Consider the following 22,521-nt stretch of genomic DNA (forward strand, 5'->3'; position numbering starts at 1 on the left):
ACAGAATCCGGGTAGTGGGGGCCTTTAGGTCCTACGGGCTGAAGGGAGGGGGCTCTGTTGATCAGGCATCCAAAGATACTTGTTCAGGTCAACACCTTATGCTGTTCTTCCTGTTTTTTGAGTTGTTCCTAAACCAAACCAGCCTGTCTGTGTCATGCTGCATCCTGCGGGGAATGGCTGCGACCTTCAAGGAGTGTCATTATTATGGGGTGGGTTTGCCTGGTCTGGTCTAGGTGGGTGCTGCATGTCTAGTTAACATCCACGTGAGTGCCAGGTCCTAAAGTTTCCCATTTTATCCCAATTATCACAAGATGTTATTTACTTCTCCTGGCAGTGGTTTTAATGTTGTGGCTGATTGGTGTTTATATAACGTCTTTGTTCTGCAACAAGAATGGTATAGAATATGGCATTGGTCAGTTGCTGCCAGACCATCACAGGGTTAATACAGAGAGCAACTAATCATAAGTAATTTGGAATCTTTGGTAGAAAGCCAGGGACCAGAGAGTCCTTGGCCAACCAACAAGTTTGGAACCAGAACTTTCTTGCTCTGAGGCAACAGTGCCAACCACTGCTGCACTGCATAACACCAGACTTTTCATAGAATGAATCATTCTTTAGATCAACAACCTATTAACCATATTCTCATTTCTGGTTCTCTGAGCCTTTTGCAACACACACACACACAGACGCTGTTGTCGTGCTATTTTTGTTGATTGAGGGGAGTGCAGTGTTGGCGCTCTCCACCTACCCCACCCACCCTCTTCCCAGGAGTGCGTGCATGTGCCTGTGTATGTCTGTTTGTTTTAGGAAATGATGCAGCGCCAGTTTGTGTAAATTTATCCACGAAACAGCTGAAACAAAAATAAGTTCACCGAAGCAGGTCCGACAACCATTTGGTGGCCAGGCACTGCGTTTGCCATGTGTGCGTCGTATATGTAGCGGAGCACATTCATGCTCTTATTATCATTTCTTCATGTAGGAGGATTGAGGAGCATGCTGCAGTCTAGTGGGACTAAACAAACCTCCACACTGCTATATTTGAGCTACAGCCAATGGGAACCTGGCCATTTGGGCATTTTGAACAAACATAAAGATAAGGTCTCTGATAGATGCTGATTGTTGTCATAATGCTGTGATGCAGTTGTCAAAATCAGATTCCTCTGTTGCAGCTTGACTTTCATGGATATGCACAAGAATACACCATCATCCACCTAGGAGCTGGGTATTTATCCAACCCAGTGCTTATTAGGGTTGTGTTGTTTCCCTTGCATAAATCATTCTGTTACTACCACAAATCCGAAACTTGGATTTATCAATCTGCGATGAACTAGCAGCATGTCCACGGTGTACCGTGCCTCTTGTCCAGTGGAATATACTTCAGCCTCCCATGACCCTCTGCTGTTGCAGCTAATGGATGGGTGGCTTCTTCATCATCCTTTGAAAGGCTATTGGCCTTTACATGCAATCCCCACCTGAGAAGTGCTTCAGAGATCTTTTGAGAATGCTCCTAGACAACTCTCTTAGGACAGAACATTTACTAGTGGGAGTCTTCTTTACTTTGCAGATTCTGTACCTGTGATACCTTTTCTATTAATCAGTAAATGAATCTTGGTTTATTGATTTCCTGGTGGTGTGCTCAAGTTTGGTCTGCCTGATCCAGTTTCCAGGTGTTGTAGAGCACTACTACCATAGAAACCGTCATTGTAGACATTTGCTGCTAAGTAGAGCCCTCTTTGCTAAAGTAAAAGTTAGACCTTGTGCTACGGACTAAGCAGTTTCCTGCTGGAACAGTCATACAGGTGAACGTGTCATCAACAATTGAAAGGACGAAGTGTTGACCAAGCAATAGTTCCTTTTACATGTCAGGGCTTCATGTGTTTCTAAATCCTCTAACTTTATGAAAATTTCCAGGCTTGTGTACATGAAAATATGCCCGATATTCAATTGCCTTTGTCAAATTGCTGGGAGCACCTAAATTACAGAAGCAATCATTACATTCCACTGAAAAAAGAAAAAAAAAAGAAAACACTTTTTCATGTAAGACTTAAATAAAACACAAAATGAGTCATGAGAAATTAGCATAAAATTAGCATTATTCTTAGGAACAAACCTAACTCTAACTAAATGTGATTTTAATGTCTTTTTTTGTATTTTATTAAGAAAATGCCTGTCTCATTTTTGTCCTGTTTATTCTTCTTCTTTTTTTTTTAATCTTTATATTTTTTTATGTAAAAAGGGTGACAAATCAGGAGCCTCGTCATCCAGATTATCAAAGACGCTGCAGTCAGTTACCTGCAGCCTGAGGATGACCGCCCTTTTCATCTTTGTTTTATGTGTTTAGCCTCAGAAAAAAAAATGCACCTCATTACAGCAAGAGCTTTTAGCTATGTTAATAAGGTTATTTGCATGCAAACCACTTGTCCTGGGGGAATTCCAAAAATGTCTTCACTGTACTCTAGTTTTAACACTATCCATTTTACTTGAGACTTCCTAATCCAATTTTAAAAGCGGGAAGCAACACAATCAAACGGGAATCTGTAATATCCAAACAAACATTTGCATAAATACAAAGAAAACAAGAATTGCAGTCAGATTGGAGCGCCTATGCCATTGTCAGCAGTTAGAAAGAAGGCGGCGAATCTCGCAAACTCGTCGCACCCGGGGGAAATCCTTGTGTCTTCATTAAGACTGGTGGGCATATTTGAATATGTGAAGGGCGTTCATTAAGAAGTTCAGCATGAAAGAATTAACTGGAAAGGTTATAGATTTAAATTCAAGCATAAAATGTCATTGGGAATGGAAATGGAAGGACGAGTGAGAGGAACCTTTGGTGGGAAGACAGCAAGTAAGAAAATGAGGACGCCAAATGCTTCGAGTTCGGCAATTATGAAGCAGCGCGGTGGCTAAAAAGCAACTGAACTTCTGATCGTATTTGTTTACACTAGATTCCTCGGTGAACGCAATGTGTGTTGGTGAGGTGCTTTCTGCCTTTTGTGAGATAACGCTCCGGACCAAGCAGCCACTGCAGAAGCACTCGCTCCTTTGTATGTTTTATTTCAGCAGCAGAACATCTTGCTCCGTATCCCTTGCGACGGTATTTGCAGAGAGGCAGAATAACCGTACAAATTTCTCCCTTTGGACTCAAGAGACGAAAGCCTTTCCAACAGTGGCTCCACGTCTGCCCGACGTGCCTCTCCACTCCCGCCACAGTCTCAGCTAAACTCAGACTTAGTAATGTCCACAACAACGCTGCAAACGTCCTTCACGCTTGCTCCAAATCCATGCCTTATCTATCTTGTGGGCGAGAATGAGTCCAATCAACGAGAGCGGATGAATAAATGATACTGGTATGAATTGTAAGTGCGGGCTAGTGAGGAGCTGAGTGTTGTTAGGTCGGCTGGGTGGAGGGAGGGCTGCTGGCTCGGGTTAATGAGGTGGTCTGGGAGTGTGGACTTGGTCCTGACTGCAGTATGCGTGAAGCTCCCTTTTTGCCTGGGGGGGATTTGTAGCCCTAAGACCACTGGTTAGGCTGTGTTAGCCTCCGGCTGTGTATGCGCTGAAACCTTTGAGATTGTGTGTGTGTGCACAGATGTATGTGCGCTTGCACGTTATGCCGGGAGACTGTGTGTGTGTTGTTGCCCTCAGGGTGACACTGGCTGAAGCTTTGCGATCTCTGTGTTTAGTGTTGGCATTTCTGCATTAATACACACGCCTGTGTTTGCATGCATGCCCATTTCTGGGTGCGCGCGAGGTGTTTGCGCTCTGATCTGTGTGTTTTCCGATTTTCTGCGTTGAGTAGGACCACAAATGTGTACACAGGCCCCCCCCCCCTCCTTTTCCTAGGCCCCAATCTCATTACCATTCCACCCTTCCCTCCACCATTTTACTCAACGCCATCAAGGCCTCGCCTTCTGATGTTTGCATTGTAAATCAGGCCCGACAATAAGATGATGATTAGATCCTACTCATATTCAAAACCACCTGATTTATTTATTCATCTTCCTCCCTTGCAAGGCATCGAGATGCATCATATCTGACCAAGGTGACATAGCCCCTTCCAAATGGTATTCATTGCATTTGCAGGTCAACCTCTTAACCAGCAAACGCAAACAGCGCAGATTAAATGAGATTTTGATGGGAGGATGTGCACAGAAACACTGGTTGAACTGGTTCTCTACTCGACTCGTGTACACATTGTGCAGATCAGGTATCAGGTTCGGGTTACAATATTTCAATCTGCCACGGTTTCAAGAGTTGGAATATGGACATAAATCTAGTCTTAACTGTAAAACAGTGGTACTCTTTTCATGAATATGTTTATGGAAAACCTCTGAGTTCTGAGAAGTTGATCCCATTGATCACTAGTTAAGGCAGGCGAGCTTTAGCACAGTGGGTCTTTTATTTTTATGAAATTAGCTGTTTGTGAACTCCATTCATTATTCTTTCTGTGCATTTCTGTGGGTATTGACTATCTGGTGTGATTTTGACAGGTATCCACCGGCCTGTTGAAAAAAGCATGGATGTTTTTTCGAGAGCCCTTTTGGTTAATCAATACCACACATGAATACCAACATGATTTATCGTAAGTTCTAGCTCTTGAGTCAGTGAGAGTCAGAATGATGAAAATCCTCATGTTCAGATGAGCTATCACTGCTTGACTCTGCACAGAGACTTTATTAACACATCCTTCCTGTGCACAAAAAAAAAAAATCATCAATGTAACCAACCAACATCCTACATATGTTGATGTTAAACAGTTGTAGTATCTGGCCATCTCTACAATGAAACACTTAAAGCTGGTGGGTCCAGCCTCTTTTCTTATATAGTTGACAATCAGCTACTTGGTGTTCCCTCTTTGAGTGACAGGCGAGAACCTGAGGTAACAGGTAGCAGAGAGTTGGGTGGACGGGGCTCAATGTCCTTCATTTTCGAGGTTCAGAATCCGATGGGTGACGTCGCGATGGGTTTGTCCATAGCAACATAGATAAAGATGGACGATGGAACCGCTCCTCCAAAGCAAGTAGAGCTCCCTCTGGTGTCTGGCTGCAGTACAGGTCATCCACCTCCACCTCCTCCATGTTAGTGGATGGGACTGGAACACTGTAATAGTAAACACTTCTTTGTAACTGCTGAAGGTAGAGCAGAGTGCAGTATTGATTAAATGAAAACGCAAGTGAGTCTTGTGAAAGTGTTGACGGGGCATCGATAACACAGCTCCACGTAGCTCCACTCTCGGACCGCGCTGCGCAGACACTGATGGATCCTCCCGTATCTCTGGATTTCTACCGTCAGCTTGACCGATGGCAGGAAGTGGAGATGGGCGTTGTCCACATTTATATAGAGATTGAGAGAGATGTTGTACTCAGTGTAACACTGTTTCAGGTCCTGGGCCCACTCTTAAATACAATCACAAATCTAAAAAGGTGCCTGAACACGTAAGGATTTAGAATAACAATGGAGTGATAGAATATTAATATTAATTTATGCAACTAGCATATTTTCACTCTAGCCTCTGCTATATAGTAACTTGCTAAAGTAACATGGTTAACAGGGAACTCACTTGTTCGCATTCACTGCAAAGTGGAACTGCGCCTAACGCGCAGTGTTGTTACATCCTCCTCCCATCCCCCCACTTTGCTTTGGCTAGAGAGTGAGTTGAGTAGGGCTCAAGAGTCCTATAAAAATGTGAACATCACAGCCTCAGCCTAATCAAACAGCCAACTCAGCAACATGCTTATTTTCACTGACGAATGTGAGGACTCAAATCTCACGTTACCTGGTCTCTACAACTTGTGCGACTGTCAGCCCCGGCACCTATTTTCACTGCTTTGCCGCGACGTGTTGATGGTTCAACACGAGAGAAGGCCAAAGCTGCATCTATCTATCAAGTCGGCTTTAATTAATGAACTGGTGAAAACCCCCCGCCGTGTCACAGTTCGGAGTGCAAGAAGCGTTCTCCGCGAGGCTCCTTTGTGTGCTCAAATCACGAAGTTTCTTTATGTGGCTTCGGCGTGTAGGGGGAAGCATATCACCTTTGATAAAAGGTGAACACTGTACAATAAATTCACCTTCAAACCCGAGCAGACGAGGGAAAGCTTCAGATGTTAAGTGTGGAGGCCACAGGCGGTGATCACATCACATGTGACCAGATATAAATTTTCATTTCAATGCCGGAGGTAAACGAGGTGAGACGGCAGCTACGCCACTGACTAACCTTACATCAGTAAAGCGCAGGCCCATTCTATGCCTGCGAATTGTTGGAAAATTGAATGCTGAATAGTGTTTCTTACTGCACAGAATCCGATGAAAGAGTGTGACTGCCTCCAATCCAAATCCACAAAACCCTTTGATGTTTGTTGGAATAATTTTATGCCTACTTCTCATTTTCCATTTTATGCTCGCTTTTGAATTTTGATTGTGACTACAGGCACTTTTCAATTGATATGCATTATGAGCTCCGTAATAATTCAAGAGCCTTTGTTGAGGAACAAACATGTCATTTGTCCTCGAAATGAATTTTATGACACATTGTGGAACTGTACACCTTCGGTGGGTTCAGGGAGACCGGTTAGCAAATGATTATTGTCACCTACGCAATCCCAGAGGTACGGACTTTGGTGGGATATCTGGTTTGTTGTCGTCGTCTTTTGCGGTGTTCTCGTATGTACGTTCACACCTCAGCAGCCATGGTATAGCAAGTGTTTGTGCACGTGTCTCGTGCCCGTGCGTGTGTTTGGGGATGCACAATTGCCCGCTCAGATTTGGCGTTCGGTGGCTCGTTCCTTCGAGGGATGGCGGAACTTGAGAGGCCGCCTAAAATACTGTGTGGTAATTGGAATTGCTTTATCTTCAGTCTCATCAATTAATGTGCAATTTTCCATTTAATCACTAACACGCTTGCTGCATTTGCAATTAAAATGAGGACTGATAACAGAGAAGATGCCTTTCAGCTGATACCAGTTGGAATGAGAACAGAAACCAGAAGATGCAATCAGTATACAAAATGACTCGCAGAGACATCCGCATGGCACACAAACAAGTGTGAACACACGCAGCGCAAACAGTTATGCTCTCATACTGCTGCACTGAACACATAGACATCCATGCGGAGCGCCCAGGAACAGTGTGACACGATAAAACATGCAGATTCGCTCGCTAAAACCCAAAATTAGAAACCAAACCAGCATTTAACATCAGAATGTTGGCAGAGGAGGTGGATTCAGATGCCACTCAAACGGAGAAGGGACGCGGCCAGTTGTCTTGTCTCTGGCTTTTCCTTTCAGAGACATTGCCAGGGTCTGAGTCTCAGTGGGTGATGAGCTCACTGGCGGGGAACGTCTGACATGTATTGTCCTGATTCAGAGGGGAGAGAACAGATGTATGCATCACTTCCTGTCTGGCAGCGGGAACCTGAAATCTACCCAGAAAGAGTCCTTTTTGTTTGAGTAGCACTAGGCTCGACACACGGACACAGATCCGTGACTCTAGGAAGAGGAGGAAGAATGAGTGGTGGTGCAATACCGCTGTAGACGTTGCCCCCCCCCCCCAGTCTTGTTAATGTTCCTGTAATATTGCTACTTAGCGTGTCCCATTGCACATTACGGTATGCTTTTGTAGTATATGCAAGAACCTGGCACAGCAGACCTGTGTGATTATAATAGTTCTTTTTCATCAGGCCGTAACCTTACAGTCGCACAGTGCAAATCCTCGGCTTTAGCGGTCAGGTAGATTTACTGCACATTTTTATTTCCTGAGGCGGTGGATGTGAACGGATGTTTCTACCGGTCCGGAGACTTTCCTCAGATGTTCCAGTTCCATTTCACTAGCTTATAATCAAGCACTTTCTTCCAGGTCAATACCATTCAGTCCAAGTCCACCAGTTCATTGTAATTGCTGTCTGTCTTTCATGACCGCACAAGGCTTTGTGTGGCATTATGGGGCTTTTTTCCAGTAACTCCACTAGATATCCAGTGAACATTTGGACTTTGAAGAAAAGTTGATTCGATTGGGCCGCCTCGGTGCTTAAAAAAAACTAAACCAAACTGAACTCTGTATGTGCGTATCTGAGCATTAGTCAGATATGAGCTTGAATTACACCGAACAGACATAACATTAAAACCTTACTTATATTGTTTATGTCTCTCTTGTGATTCCAAAACAATGGTGACTAATCAGAGAATGGACACGGGTCTTCTGAGGGAGTCCTGTGGTTTCTGGTAACACAATGTTGTTAGTGGGGGCCTTTGGGTCCTATGGGTTGTAGATCAGGCCTGTTCCAGTGCATCCCACAGATACTTGATCAGTGATCTGATCGAGGTAACTCGGAGGCCAGGTCAACACCTTGTGTTGTTCTACATGTTTTTTGAGTTGTTCCTAAACTCCAGCTAGACTTGTAGAATTTCTTGAAAACGTTTCGCCCAAGTAGCTTCTTCAGTCCTGAGAGTGGTGGGAAGTTGAGGTTTAAATAGAAAAACTCAGAAACTGGTGCCACTTATTTCCATAACGGCTGGGTACCTGCCTGTTGTTAAGGAGGTAAGGTACAGGTATGGTAAGTACCCAGGTAAGTACCCAGCCGTTACGGAAATTAATGGCGCCAGTTTCTGGGCAATCAAGTTTCTGATGGGTTTACCCACAGGGTTTTCCTATTTAAACCTCAACTTCCCACTAGTCTCTGAGAACTGATGAAGCTACTCGGATGAAACATCTTCAAGAAGTCCAGTTGCCTTTTTTCAACGCCTTTTGTATCACCATGACCTGGATGACTGAGAACCTTCCACAGACATGTTCCTAAACTGTTTTTGTGCGTGTGCCTGTGTCAGACTGCGTCCATCTGGACATGGCTGCTGTCTCCCAGCAGAACATTGCATTGTTGCAAGATGCTCCGTGTCATTTACTTCACCTGTCACTTGTCGTAACGTCGTGCCAGGTTTAACAAGGGTTGCCCTCGGATTCATCAAAACAGCCCCTCCCTCCCATTAACAGGATATTTTCATGCAGCATATACACATAGGTTATATGTAGCTTCGGGATGGAGATCCCGCTGTGATTGCCTATAGTAAGTTGGAGCAGTGGTAGGGGGTCTGAGTGTGTGTGTTGTGTGTAATGTATCCCTGAACCAATTAACTCCATCAGTGGGGGTGGGGGTGGGGTAGTTAAAGCGGAGTTCCACAGGGTACGGCCCTCAGCCCTGTGGGGTCCCGGCCAATAGCAATTAGCCCACCAACAAGAGCCCTAATTAGCCCTCTTGATTGGCTTGGTTACAGCGCAACAACAACACCAGCAGCCAACACGTAGGGAAGACCAAGGTGACTGCGCCACAATGCACTGCTTTAAAGCCAGCTGTAATTAGTAAACAGGCATGGCTGCCTGTAATTGGTAAACAAGTAGTCGGGTTTGTTTGCAGTGTCATTATGAACCTGCTGCTATGTAAAGTATTTCTGTAAAGGGCTCCATGATTGAGTTTGTGCTGCTTTGTTTTCTTTCTGCTTGGTAGCATGTTAGATTAATACTGGGATCACTCTGTATTAATACATCATTCTGACTGTTCTGTCAGCTCCGAGCAACACACACAGAGGCACACTAAGGGGAGACAGAGCAAAAAAAAAAAAAAGAAAGACAGAAACGAGTGAGTGTCGAAGGGAGAAGAAGACTGAGACGTGTTTAACGATCCCATCTCCTATTATTTAATCATAGCAGCACCTGGTGGCTGCTGCTGTAATAGAATTGCAATCACTGTGTGCACTGGAAGTGTTTTCACGCTTTCTGTTTTGTGTTGTTTTTTTTTTTTCTGTCCTCCTTAGTCTCGATGTGAAGGTGTCCCATAATGCAACATGTGTCCCCAGCACCTGCAGTGACAATGATGGCCACCCAGAGCGTTCCTCCACCATCGTACCAGGAGAGCCAACAGGTCAGGGTACTAACTCATATACTCAACGTATGGTACAAACCACTGTCCACTGACATAGTCCTTATTAAAATATGAGTCTGATAATACTCCACTGGATTTCCAAATGGGACATGGAGCAGATCTCTTAACTCTAACTTTAATTTGTTAAATGGGGATACTGTGGATCAAACTTAATCAAGCATAACCACAATCCAGAGACCGAGACTCCTGCTACTGGATCTTGACCTCGTGACGGTGGCTCAGGTCTTTAAATCTGCCCATTTCTCCCAAAAAAGTGGACAAGTGTTCACTCAGTGTCTAATATATCCTAAATCCTGACCTTGCTGCAGGACTCTCAACCTTCTCCGCTAAACGTGCAAATGGATTTATACGGAAGTTCGGGAGGCTGCAGCACACTTGACTGCTGGGGTTTCCGACCGTAAACAGAAGTGGCGAGTCACTTTCCGGAGTGCGTTCAGCAGCAGTTTAAAATCATGTTTATTAGAAATCCTTTTAAATGGGTGTCAAACAGAGGATTACGGCTGGGCACGATGCATTCGCAACGATGGGGTGATTTAGAAAATACCACAGTAATGGTCGCCCCGGCAATCAGGAATAAGGAAATGTCGCCATGGTTTTTGTGAATAAGTCTGTATGACATAATATTACAGGAACATTATAGTGACACCTCAGGACATAGAAGACCATGTACAATATTTTTTACAACAAGACAACTGCGGCATGTCAACAGAGCTTTATTAAAATGCGTTTCCATTAGCTTAAATTGCATGTTCTAATTAAGACATGAGTGCATGTGTGGTACATAGCGTATGTCAAAGGGGGAGAGTAGGAGGTCAAGCCCCCGACCGCCGTGTTTAGCACAACACGTGGTCAGCATAATTAAAGCAGCGTAACCGGTTACACCCCGGCGTCTGTCTAACACGGCAGACGGATTTGGTCAAGGAGGTGGTAGTTGCTAGTGGTAGCAGGTTCATTTGACCACCTAACCCTCCTCCTCCTCGTCCGCACCACCTCTGTCTGCTTTCGCCCGGAGGATTAGTGCCAAGGGAGGACTACCGGGCTGCAGCATGTGCGCTCTGCAAATGCAAATGAGAGCTAGTTAAGTGTGAAGAAGCTAATTTATTTCCCATTTGGTTGCTGGGATTAAGACTTGAAGCCTCCTCCCACCCCACCCTGACTCAAGAAAGGAAAGGGTTGGGGGGGTTGTTAGACTCATTTCCTCACAGAGAGAGAGAGAGAGCAGGGTAAAGGATGAAGAAGATGGCTCATATCTGTAAAGCATGTCGTTCTCTGGTTCACCCCACAGCACATATACTGTAACACCAAAAGAAGTGAAGGGCATGCGCTATGGTTCTTCCTGGCCGAAGAGTGCGGCATGCATGCTACAGCAATACGGCGATCCAGGCTCAAATTGGACACTTGCGAACACACACAGTTTATTATTCATTCTGCTAACAGCTTCATCACGAAGTGACTGACCTGCTAAGCGACACCTATTCGTTCTACTTACGATACATCCTCCTTTGTACTCGCGGCTTCTGATGCATGTCGCACCGTATTGATTTCAGCTAGCAAACGAAAAAATGATATATAAATGGTACAATCAGCCACAACATTAAAACCACTGACAGGAGAAGTGAATGAGATTGACACACACACAAAATAAACATTTCAGGAGCAAATCAAAAAACAGCACACGGTGTTGACCTGGCCTCCAAATTCCCTAGATCCCAACCTGATCACCACAGGACACTATCAGAAGACCCGTGTCTATTCTATGATGAGTCGCAACTGTTTTAGAGGCACGAGGGAGACCTATATAGTGTTAGGAAGGTGGTCATAATGTTATGTCTTATTATATTTCTATTTATACATCAGTAGGTTAACCTCTTTGATCCACAGTGAAATAACAAAACAACCATAGCCATGGCATTTTGTGGATTTATCTCAGTAGAGTTCTTTAAACTCTACACATGTTCAGCATCACAACGTTGCTTGCGAGGCATCTGATGTTTGTTTTTTTTTACGGTAAAATGCTTAACCTGACCACCACTGAATTTCGTGTTTCACCAGATGACGGGCACCACTCAGCAGAACGCCAAGACCCCACAGGTCCATATCCCAGCAGCCTCTGCAGCAGGAAACACCTCTGTCAGTGTGACCCTTGACCCCCAGGCCCAGCTTGAGTCTGACAAGAGGGCCGTTTACAGGTTGGTTCAGCCTCCCTACGGAGCCGTTTGTGCTGTTGTAGCATTTAGCCTACATGTTTATCACGAGCAAACAAAACACACATCTGAACTCGGCAATAGTTCACATAGGACACAGACCATGGGCAGCCAGCAGGGAAACTGCGCGGTGATTGTTTTTTTGTTTTTTTTCGTTTCTCTTTGCGTTTTGGTAAATAAATATAGACTATTTGGCTTAATGTTTGGCGGCGCGCACCATTCTGCGCTTGAATTTCCCATTATTTGTTCTTCTTCAAAAATAACTATTACATTTTCTCAGACCCATGCTGGCTTTAAGAAATTGTGCTAAATTGACTTGATGTGCTACTTCCAGAAGAAGGCCACAGGCACTAGTGTTGTTTTTAATACGTTCTTTTAAACTAGCCATGACATAAAAGCTTTTGAAATTTTATTTGAACCGTGTTTCCTTCAATTTTCACTTGGTGCCATTCATAAATATACAAGTACCTTCTCTCATCAAAGGCAACTAGGTTTCCTCTTCTTTGAATTTAATAAACTAACTTCGAGATAAGACTTTGCTATTGAGTGATATGCTCACGCTTCTTATGAATATTAGGTTTAACCAAAGAATGAGGAAACCAAAACAGACGCGCGCGCACACACACACACACACACACACACGTTTGTTTAAATTATGTCAGCTGTTTCATTGGGAAAACACATTTATTTTGTGTAAGGCTTTGCCAAGACTCCACAGCAAAATTGTAAAACATCATTTATTTCTCTTTCACGCCAACAGTCATTTTCAAAGGTAAGCCTCATTCTTCAGATGGTAGAGAGCTTATTTTGGGATCAGGCTGCTAGTTCAGAGATCTATAGGCACTGGTTTAAGTACAGTCACAGTATAGAGATGAAGCACACTGATAGAAATACCACTTGTGTTTGCCTGTTTGTTGTTGTGTCAAAATTACTGGTCTGCAATGCATTTCTAATGGCGGCCGGCGATATGCTGCGCCGAGCTCCGAATGTTCCGCGTCCGACACTTTTCACCACATGACTTGCAAGATGCAGGATGTGTGAGTTTCACCCGTTGACACGTTATACGTACGGCCAAACATTGAGCTTGAAACTCTTAAATTTAAGCTGAAAAACTATTTTTGGTCTTGTCCTCTTTTGTATTGGATATTAAATTAGATTTTAAGTTGAGGCAACTGAGTGTTTAGTGTACTGAGGTCAGTCAGTTGAAGTCAGTTTGCCAGTTTTCTAAAGGAACGGAGTTTACGAAATTTGGAACATTTTGGCATTAGCTTTTATTCGTTAGCTTCAATTAAGTGTTGGAAGAGAGGAGGCTGTGTGGCATGGAAAGGTCAAGGTCTACTGTTTAAACCATTGGGCCAATGTGGTGCCCATCATTTCCTCTTTTGATTTGTACTAAATTTTGTAGATCTTATTTAAAAACAGAAACTAATTTTAGGAAATTTGATCAAAGTTACAATCCTGTAGAATTTTGACTAGAAACAAGTTTATGAGACTTAGTTAAATGGGTAAAACTTCACAGATATTAATTTCTGTGTAGTTTGAGGAAAACAAATCAGATCAAAATTTGCTTTTTGTTTCAGATACATGGTAAACATGGTATTTATGTGATTTGTGTGTGTATAATTGACAGTATCCTCCAGTACAGCCTCACATTAGTATTTGTACTTGAGCTTCTGACACCATCCACAGTAATTGAATAACTCAAATTTTACAAATCCAAAGCTCACTTTTAAGCTGACTTCTAAGTAATTAGTCAATTAAGGTGTGGTTTACTCTAAAAAATTCAAAGTATTCTCATCTTTAAACCCTATTAATTAAACTGTGGGAACTGGAAAACACAGTTGCCATTAAATATAGGGTTACCATCTAACCAATCCCTGTCAACCAAAGGTATTTTCTCAATAAACCCATTCTTATTCACAAAACTTTATCCAGACAGACTTGTTGGTCATTCGCGACAAATTGACTTCAGATATTACTGATCAGTCAGTCATATGTTGAAGTTGTTAAATGCTGTCTGACTTTCAACTGTGTAACATTTTTCCTCCTTTGTCAGCCTTATTTTGGGAGATCGCCCCACAGACAATTGTTCCATATTTCATGCTTTTTATTTAGCGTGCAGAAGACCTTGAAGGCACTACCTTGTTAGGTGTAGAAAATAAGAAAGAAAGCACTACTGGGTGAAACCCAAACACCAGCGTAAAAAGAAAAAAAAAGAAAAAAAAAACACCTCCCTCCTCTCTGTGCGCCTCACTAGAATATTGATGCACCCTTATAATGAGCTTGTATTATCTATTTATGAGGTAAATTATTCAAAATATAGAGACATTTTTAATCGAGCCAGGCTATCTCCTGGTTGAGGCACCGCACCAACAACTAACTAGACTAGCTGGATGAGACGGCGGCTGCCGGGCGCAGCCCATCCTGCTGCAGTGACACTGTAGACTGTTAGGCCGTCTGTCCCGGCTCCTCGGGTCTCACCCGCGGGTATCCGCTGCTGCTGTGTGAGGAGGTGTGAGCCCCCACACTTAGACCTGAGGCGAACCGCTGTAAAGTCCTTAGCAGCTCCTCTGAGATATGAGGCCGCCTTTGATGTGAGCAGCCATGTTTGGAGCAGCTCCGGGTGTTGCTGGTATAGTGCGCCCCACTTCCTCTTCCACATGGGGTTTTTTGGTCTCCGCTTTTCTCCTCTTTATTCTTTAAACCGCACATACGGGAAAGGCAACAAAACACGACTTGAATGTTTGCAGCAACGGCGTAGAGGCCCTGTAATTTATACGTTGATTTAAATGCGTTCCCGGCTACGCAGCTGCTCAAGGTTTCCACCAGAAAAGTCGCTGTGGCTAAGGGCCTGTTCAGACCTTGCATTAATTAAGATCCGATCTGGGTGATCCGGTCTCGTAAAAGACAGGTGTGAACGCCCCCAGGACACACTCAGTGTGTTTACATGCACGTGAAAAATTGCCTTAATCGGACTCTAGCTGGACAACTTAAGTGCATGTAAACACGTTATCGGAGTTCCCCTTATCTGATAAAGACACCCAGATAATACGATTGGAATTCGGTTTTCCATGTATACGCTTAATCGGACTACAATCAGATAAAAATATCCAAGAAAACTGGTCGCAGAAGAAGAAACACCAAGCTGTTTGCAGAACCACCTGAGGGATAGTGTATATCCTACCTGCACCAAAAGTAGCGTGCACATTATGTACGAGATTATAAGAGCTGTATTATTATCCGTCTGGTTGTTGTTTGAAATGTCTGCTGCATGAACGACCCTTGTTTATGATATGACGTAATAGGTCAACCGGGAAGCGGGCTGTGTTAACATGGTATTATCCCGCTGAAAAGACACATATCGCCACCTAGTGTGGAGGAGGAGGACATGTTCCGTCAGTTATTCGATTTTTTCCGCTGCATGAAAACAGGAATAAGGACCACATTCAGAAAGTCGAATTCCGAGCATAGCTCGATTAAGCTCTGCATGTAAACGCACTGACTGATTGAGATTGCATTTCAGAGATCAAATTGGTCCGCATTCCTTTGGTAGTGTGAACGCAATGCGCCCTGGGTCACATTACGACAGCTCACAGGTCAACAGTAGCATTGAGATCTTTTTCTGCTCTGCTCCTGACTAAAATAATATTCAGATTAAAATGCATCCTTGCCATGCGTGTTAAACAAAGTGAACTGTAGTGAGAACGAAATGGTCCATGATTTGACAAAATAAGATAAGATAAGATAATACTTTATAGAGGCCCTTTGGGGGAATTCAAATGCTATAGCAGCACAAGCCAAGGAAAAAAATAATTTAAATAGGACACAGGGAGCAGGCAGTCAAAAGACATTAAATGAGACAAACAACAGTAAAATACCAAACAAGAACAAAGTGACAACAGTTACAGTAGGCTACATATGGGCTCATTGAGGTCAGAGCTGTGTGCTGCTGTAGAGTCTGATGGCAGTGGACGCAAAGGAGCATCTAAAACGTTGAGTTCTGCACCGGGGTCGGATGAATGTCTAAACCCTGAAAGATTAGTAAATGTGTGACTTACAGTACAAAAAGAGACTCTATTTCATTTACTGTCGCTTTTTGTGAACATCATCCGGGTGTGGGGGCTGTGTATTAATTTTTCCCAGTTTTTCCATGGTATTTAGTTAGCCTAGCTTAGTGTAATGCTAAGCTAATGGTGTAATGTAGTCCAGTGCACCGCCACTCACACCAATGTCAATATTAAATATGCTGCATTATTGCCTTTCTTACGGTGTCAGTTATATCTTAAAATGTATGATGTGTGTAAACTGTAGTTGAATTTTTGAAAGCTAACTGTGGCACATTAGCGCTGCAGTCGCACAAAGATCAAAACCCAGAGACCAGGATCAGTGCTGACGAGACACAGATGCACGCAGACTTTTATGGACAGTTCTCGTAATACATCTCTAGGGGATCTTAAGTTAGACGCAGCCTATATAAGCACATACTGTACATCAAACTGTAAAGGGCCTTCAGAGTCATCTTTTAACAACAGGCTTATTGTCATTAAGTGCAGGTTTTGGTTTTAAACATCTATCTTCTAAGCTCTTAAAAAAAACCTGAGAGTCTGTATAATTTAGCTTCACAAGCAAATACAGCTACGGGTCATCAGCGTCTTTACGTGATAAAAGTAAAGGATGAAAATAGATCGGAACTGGAAGAACTCACAAGTTAAAAGAATGTGAGAATGTGCGAAAAGAATATAGGACTGGGGTGCTAATGTAGGTACACATAGCCAGTCGTTATGAACAGTGTCAGAACTGAGGATTCATGCATGTGCTGCTAAAATATGATTATGATTTTCCTTTTTCCTTTTTTTTTTCGCCCTTGGAAGAGCTAATGACTAAATGCACCTTGTTACCTTCTTATAAACACAATTAAATTTGACTTCACTTCCGCCTCCCGCGGTGAGTCAAATTATGCGAAAAGACACAAATAGCACTCTTAGTTTAATAGAAGTCTGATCCAGCAGCGTGACTGCCTCTGCGCAGTGCTCATGTGGGGGCTGTAGAGTTTGAAAAGAAGAAAAAAAAAAGGGAAAAGTGCGGAGAATCAGCATCTCTGCCATTTTTCTTTAATTATTTCGCTCAGGAAGTCTGCGCAAGCTTTAATGTTTCTTTTCACTAATTGCTGGAATGGCAACTTTATGAGGAGATGTGTGGTTTCCTCTCTCCCTCTCTCTGTCTCTCTCTGCCTACTTTGTTATTAGCAGCAGAGTAAATGTGTGATAGGGTAATTAGCTTAATGAGTTGTGGCATTTACTATAAAGATCCTTCTGGATTCTCTGCATCTTATTAAAAAAAAAAAAAAAAAAAGCCGGTGAGGCTTTTGTTTATCAGGTTGCGGATGCAGCTTCCGCGGCTGATGGGAGCCGATTCGGCTCAGAGATGGAAACATGTGCTTAATTGAAAGAGACATCATAATGGCGCTTTCTGTTTTAAGCAGAAATGTCCTTGTGATTCTCATTAAAAAAAAAAGAAGAAGAAAAAACTCTGGTAGAAGTGCTGCGTGTATAGGAATGCACATCTTTAAGGTTGACTTAACAACTCGTTTGCTTTACATGTAGATGGTAGGGAATCAGTCATAAACAGGAAGGCGAGGGGCCTTTTGAGATGTGCTCACAGGCTGTAGCGTACGTTTTCGGCATTTCCTTGCTCTACATACAGTTTCAGAAATAATCAAAAATAACGTCTCATAAAAACCTAAAAACTTGTAAAACCATAGGCTGAGCATCAAATCTTTGGTTCATTAGACATTTTTTCATATATATTTTATATATATATATATTTTTTTTTTTTCTTTTTTTTTTTTTTTTTAATTTCCCCCAACAGTTTTAAATGTCTTTAAATACACATTAACATGAATCCAACATATTTCAGTAAAGGGATAAATGGAGGCAGAAGACGTTTTAGTCAGTCACTTCACTCATTCAGCCACAGAGACCTGTCAATGTAAGCTTCCTGCTTTCAGGCCCCGCCCCTACTGCTGATGAGCCAATCACGAGGCCCCACATTACTCGCTGACTCTGTCAGGTTCTCTGCAATTGGCCAAGAGCCTATTGTTTATGGCAGTTGCACGGCCACTTTACCATTGGACATGTTTGAAATAAAAAAAAAAATATATATATATATATATCTATATATCTAAACCCGTGTATTATTTAAATAGCTTAATATTAAATGCAAAATGATAATGATAGTGTATATTTATAAATATATACATAAACTCTCCATCATTTAAAGGGTCCTTGACCTGAAAAACACTGAAGATCCCTGTAATAAATAATTGTAATGTACTCTGCTTAGCACATTAGCACATTTTATTTGCATCCAAAAGTAGAAGCAAGAGAAAACTGGACTAAATAAATTCAATTCTGACAGTGTTAGGGTCTTTTTACAAAGATGCCAGTGTTGCGGTGCAGAGCTCTGTATGGTGCATATTATCATTCACTTCCCTCCATAGTGGGTCTTTTCTGAAAGCCCCTCTCATGCTGGTCAGCCTGGGTATTTTGCATTGAGGCTGGATTTGAGGGTTTGCGTGCGTGTTTGTGGGAAGGTTAACATGCAGTCATGCTGGCAGTTGCCTTAACTCCCGACGATACAGTAATTTATTCAGCCATGGGTGTGTTTGTGCTCGTATAGGCAGTTGTTGTTGTTAATGGCATGAAAGAAGTGAAGATCTGAAGACCGCTCATGTAGCACACGACGGGAGGGAGCGCTTTTAATTTGACACGTCCGAGGATGGCGTTCACTGCATTCTGCGCTCAACTGCTTATTTGTATGCCGCCGTAATGCACCATAAAGTCTGTTTATCCTCACTGCTACAATGCATCAATGTACCCTCCACCACTGTGCCGCTCCTCCAGTAGCGCCGAGCCTCTCACCGACTGATGGGCTTAAAACAGGCCGTGCCTCTTTCCATTTAGCAGGTCAGCATGTGTTGGCGCTCGGCCTTTCGCAAACGCAGGAAACTGTGTCAAAGCTCAAGCGGTTTTATTGGCTGTTTTCTTTCAGATATCCGCTTTTACGAGTTCCCTCACCGCTTGACTTTGGATGAGAAAGGAAGTAAAAAGAAAATGTACTCTCTCTTTTTTCGCTTTGCTTACTTGGGAAACAAAGTATCTGCGATGCATCTGTGATATCTTTTCTTAGCACAAGGGTGAACTCGAGCAAACACAGAAGGAAACGCAATTTGCTCTTCACAGCCGTTAAGCAATACCCTCTGGAAGAAAAAAAAAACGACAACAATTGTCCGTTCAGACTGAAAATTTGTTGGTCGTTTAGATGGAGAGGAGCTTTGAATTGGTGTAGAAAAGTTTCTTTTGGGCATTAGCGCATGTAACACGTGGGGTGGACTTTTTTTTACCCCAGGTTGTTGCTTCCCAGGTTATACTAAGGCTTGTTAATCTTATTAATAAAGGTTCTGAGTCTGTACGTAGCAGCCGAGGCTCAGTAGGTAGAGGGAATTGTCCACGAAATATCCAGTACATGAACCACATGCTAAGCAAGACACTGAATCCTGAGTTGGCACTAATGCATGAATGTGTGTGAACAATGTCTTTGTGATTTGGAGTAGGTTGAAAAGTCGTATGTTATTACAGTCTATATACAGAGAAATGTATAGCTGCAGACATTAGACAGGGATAAAAAATAAAAGATTAACTACTAACAGTAATCTAACAATAAGGGTTAGGGTTAGGATTAGGGTTAGGGGGCCTAGGGTTAGGGTTAGGGGCTAGGATAGATAGATAGATAGATAGATAGATAGATAGATAGATAGATAGATAGATAGATAGATAGATAGATAGATAGATAGATAGATAGATAGATAGATAGATAGATAGATAGATTTCTCTATCTATCTCAGTGGTATTGTACGGACCAGTGGCTGGTTCTGGAGGCCTGAGAGATTTCCAAGCACAGTTCAGGACCAGACATGAGAACGAAAAGGCGAGTTTCAAAAGTACAGAAAAGGAGACAGGATTCATACAGATACTGCCGCAGGATCTTTGTGAGCGCGCCTCTGAAACAGGGTGTGCTACAGACATGTAGCCTGGGGAAAATGAGGCCTTTTCGGGAGCAGACGCAGCAGGACTCCAACAGAAACTGGCTTCAAATGTATGGGGGTACAGCAGCCCTGATTAGACAGGCAAACAGTGGGGAGTAGAGGGAGAGTGAGAGAGAGATCTCCAATTTGCACACATTCACATAAACACATACCTTCAAAACCCACCCCCACCTCTATCTGCATCCCCTCGGTGGCCTCCCACATTATTGAAAAAGCAAGCAAACATGAGTCATTCCTTAGATGACTAGTCTGCCTTGATTTGAGCTTGTTTTCAAGTAATAGTCGGCATCTGCAGATTGGGAATGTTTTTATTTTTATTTTAGAAAACTCTGTAACCTTGTGATGAGCATATTTAAAGAATAAGTCGAGCTGGAACTTTCGGATTCTTGGAAAACAGTGGACTTCTCACCATTGACCATTCAGTAGCTGACATGGAGTCCCGGAGCTTTCAGTCACATAGCGCCATTGGTCTCCAACCATTTAAGTGCAGCCGATCTATCTGCATACCGTCCTTCCCATCCCCACCCGTCTGTCTGACCATCTGCCAAAGACAGTTTCTGCAAATAAAATGCTCTTAATTTCTAACATCATATGTTATCAGACGATATGTAGCATGACTGTGACCTAAAGTTGGTTCGTGTGCAGGCCCTACCCAAATGCTGGGACTATCAGATTGCCTGACCTTGGATATAGAAGTGAGCCTCAACTATTTAAGTATATTTAACCTCATATTTTTAGCCAAAAAGGAGCCACTTTGGCAAATTTTACAAATTCTGGCTATTATTCTGCCACTTAGGACCCCCTCTTCCACATGGGGTCCGCGACCCCTAGGGGATGTGCAGTGGTACTGCAGGCTGGATCGCAAAATATTTGGTTGATTAGACATTTTTTTTTATATTTTTTAATTTTCATCCATAAAAATAATTTTCTTTAAATGCACATTAACATGAATCCAACATAATTTAATAAAGGCATAGCGTAATATCAAATGCAAAAATGATGCTAATAATGATGTATATTTATGAATAGCACTAGGTCAAGTTTAATATAGAACACATATAATAGGTAGGGGGTCCCTACTTAATCTCTCCATCAGTTTGGCGGGTCCTTGGCCTGAGAAACATTGAAGACCCCTGACCGAGTGTGGGTACTTTAGCTATGGTTAGGGTTAGTGGATAAAATAATAGCTCAGCTAGATTACAAGCTGATTAAAATGGATGAGCGTTAGTGAACTTGAACTGGTGGCTAAATGTAATGTAAATGGAATAAGAGTAAATGGATGAAAAGTGAATAAATGCCTAGCACCTTTAGAAAGAACTGATATATAGTATAAATAATAAGGCACAACTGCTAAATGGACAAATGTGCCTAAATGCTGACATTGCCAGCTATGAACAAAAATTGGCCACAACAGTTGATCTGACAGGTCTGTGATATATAGTAGTTTCTATTAATCATAGTTTGTACATATTGTACTGTATTTGCCATAGTTTCTATAAACCATATCCTGATGTCAGTAGTCATTGTGTGACAGTGGGACTCTGTACATATGTACGTACGTTTCGTTGTCATGTACTTAAACGTGTGCAATGACATTAAAGCCAGCTCTAATCTAGCCTAAATCTCATCTGTGGGGGTTTGGGAGACACATAAAAAAAAAAAGAAAACACTAATTTACAAGTTTCAGCTGTTTTCACTTCAGGACACGCCATGTTCTAGCTCTTTGAGGTGTGCCGCCATCCAACCAAGCATCAAAAATCAACAGGCACATTATTTCCCTCAGACTCACCGGCCATAAAGCTGATGCCACCAGGGCTGCCACGTCCCTCACCTTCATGTTTAAGTCATCAAATTCCCCACTGGCCTCTGATTCTCTGTTTTGGGCTTTTCGTTGGTGACCCAGCACGTTGCAGTGCTGGATGGTGGGGGAACCATGCTGACTCCACTCACTGGCCGTCCTGTAAATCGCTCTTTTATGGCCCCTGTAATGATCCCCCAGCCGGCAATCTCCACTCCGTCGCACTGCAGATAGGACCTGCTCCTGGCTGTCGACGTGGGGGTGCTCGGGATGGTTGGAGGAGGTAGAGGGAAACTGGAAAACACACATCGCGTGACCATGCACTCACTCACACAAGCAGACACATTCATGTTCATAAAAATGCATGCATTTTCACACACCATCTACCCTAATCCCGACTTCCTGTGTAAAGGTCATAGAAAGCGCCAAAGGGTAGTGTTTTTACCTCACTCTGACTTGGCGAGGTCCTACTGTGCACAATGGCACG

The 22,521-nt window shown here is 42.9% G+C and overlaps 1 protein-coding gene across 1 annotated transcript in view; it reads left to right on the forward strand.

Moving 5' to 3' along the window:
- Positions 1 to 22,521, forward strand: part of LOC125021601 — a 109,712-nt gene that overhangs the window by 51,488 nt on the left and 35,703 nt on the right. The window contains exons 3-5 of the mRNA XM_047607721.1: positions 9,801 to 9,907; positions 11,981 to 12,117; positions 12,893 to 12,904. Of these exons, the coding sequence (XP_047463677.1) occupies positions 9,824 to 9,907; positions 11,981 to 12,117; positions 12,893 to 12,904 (233 nt within the window). The 5' untranslated portion in view covers positions 9,801 to 9,823. The remainder of the gene's footprint in view (positions 1 to 9,800; positions 9,908 to 11,980; positions 12,118 to 12,892; positions 12,905 to 22,521) is intronic.

This window comes from Mugil cephalus, chromosome 15 (genome assembly GCF_022458985.1).
Source record: "Mugil cephalus isolate CIBA_MC_2020 chromosome 15, CIBA_Mcephalus_1.1, whole genome shotgun sequence".
In the NCBI taxonomy this organism is placed as follows: Eukaryota; Metazoa; Chordata; class Actinopteri; order Mugiliformes; family Mugilidae; genus Mugil; species Mugil cephalus.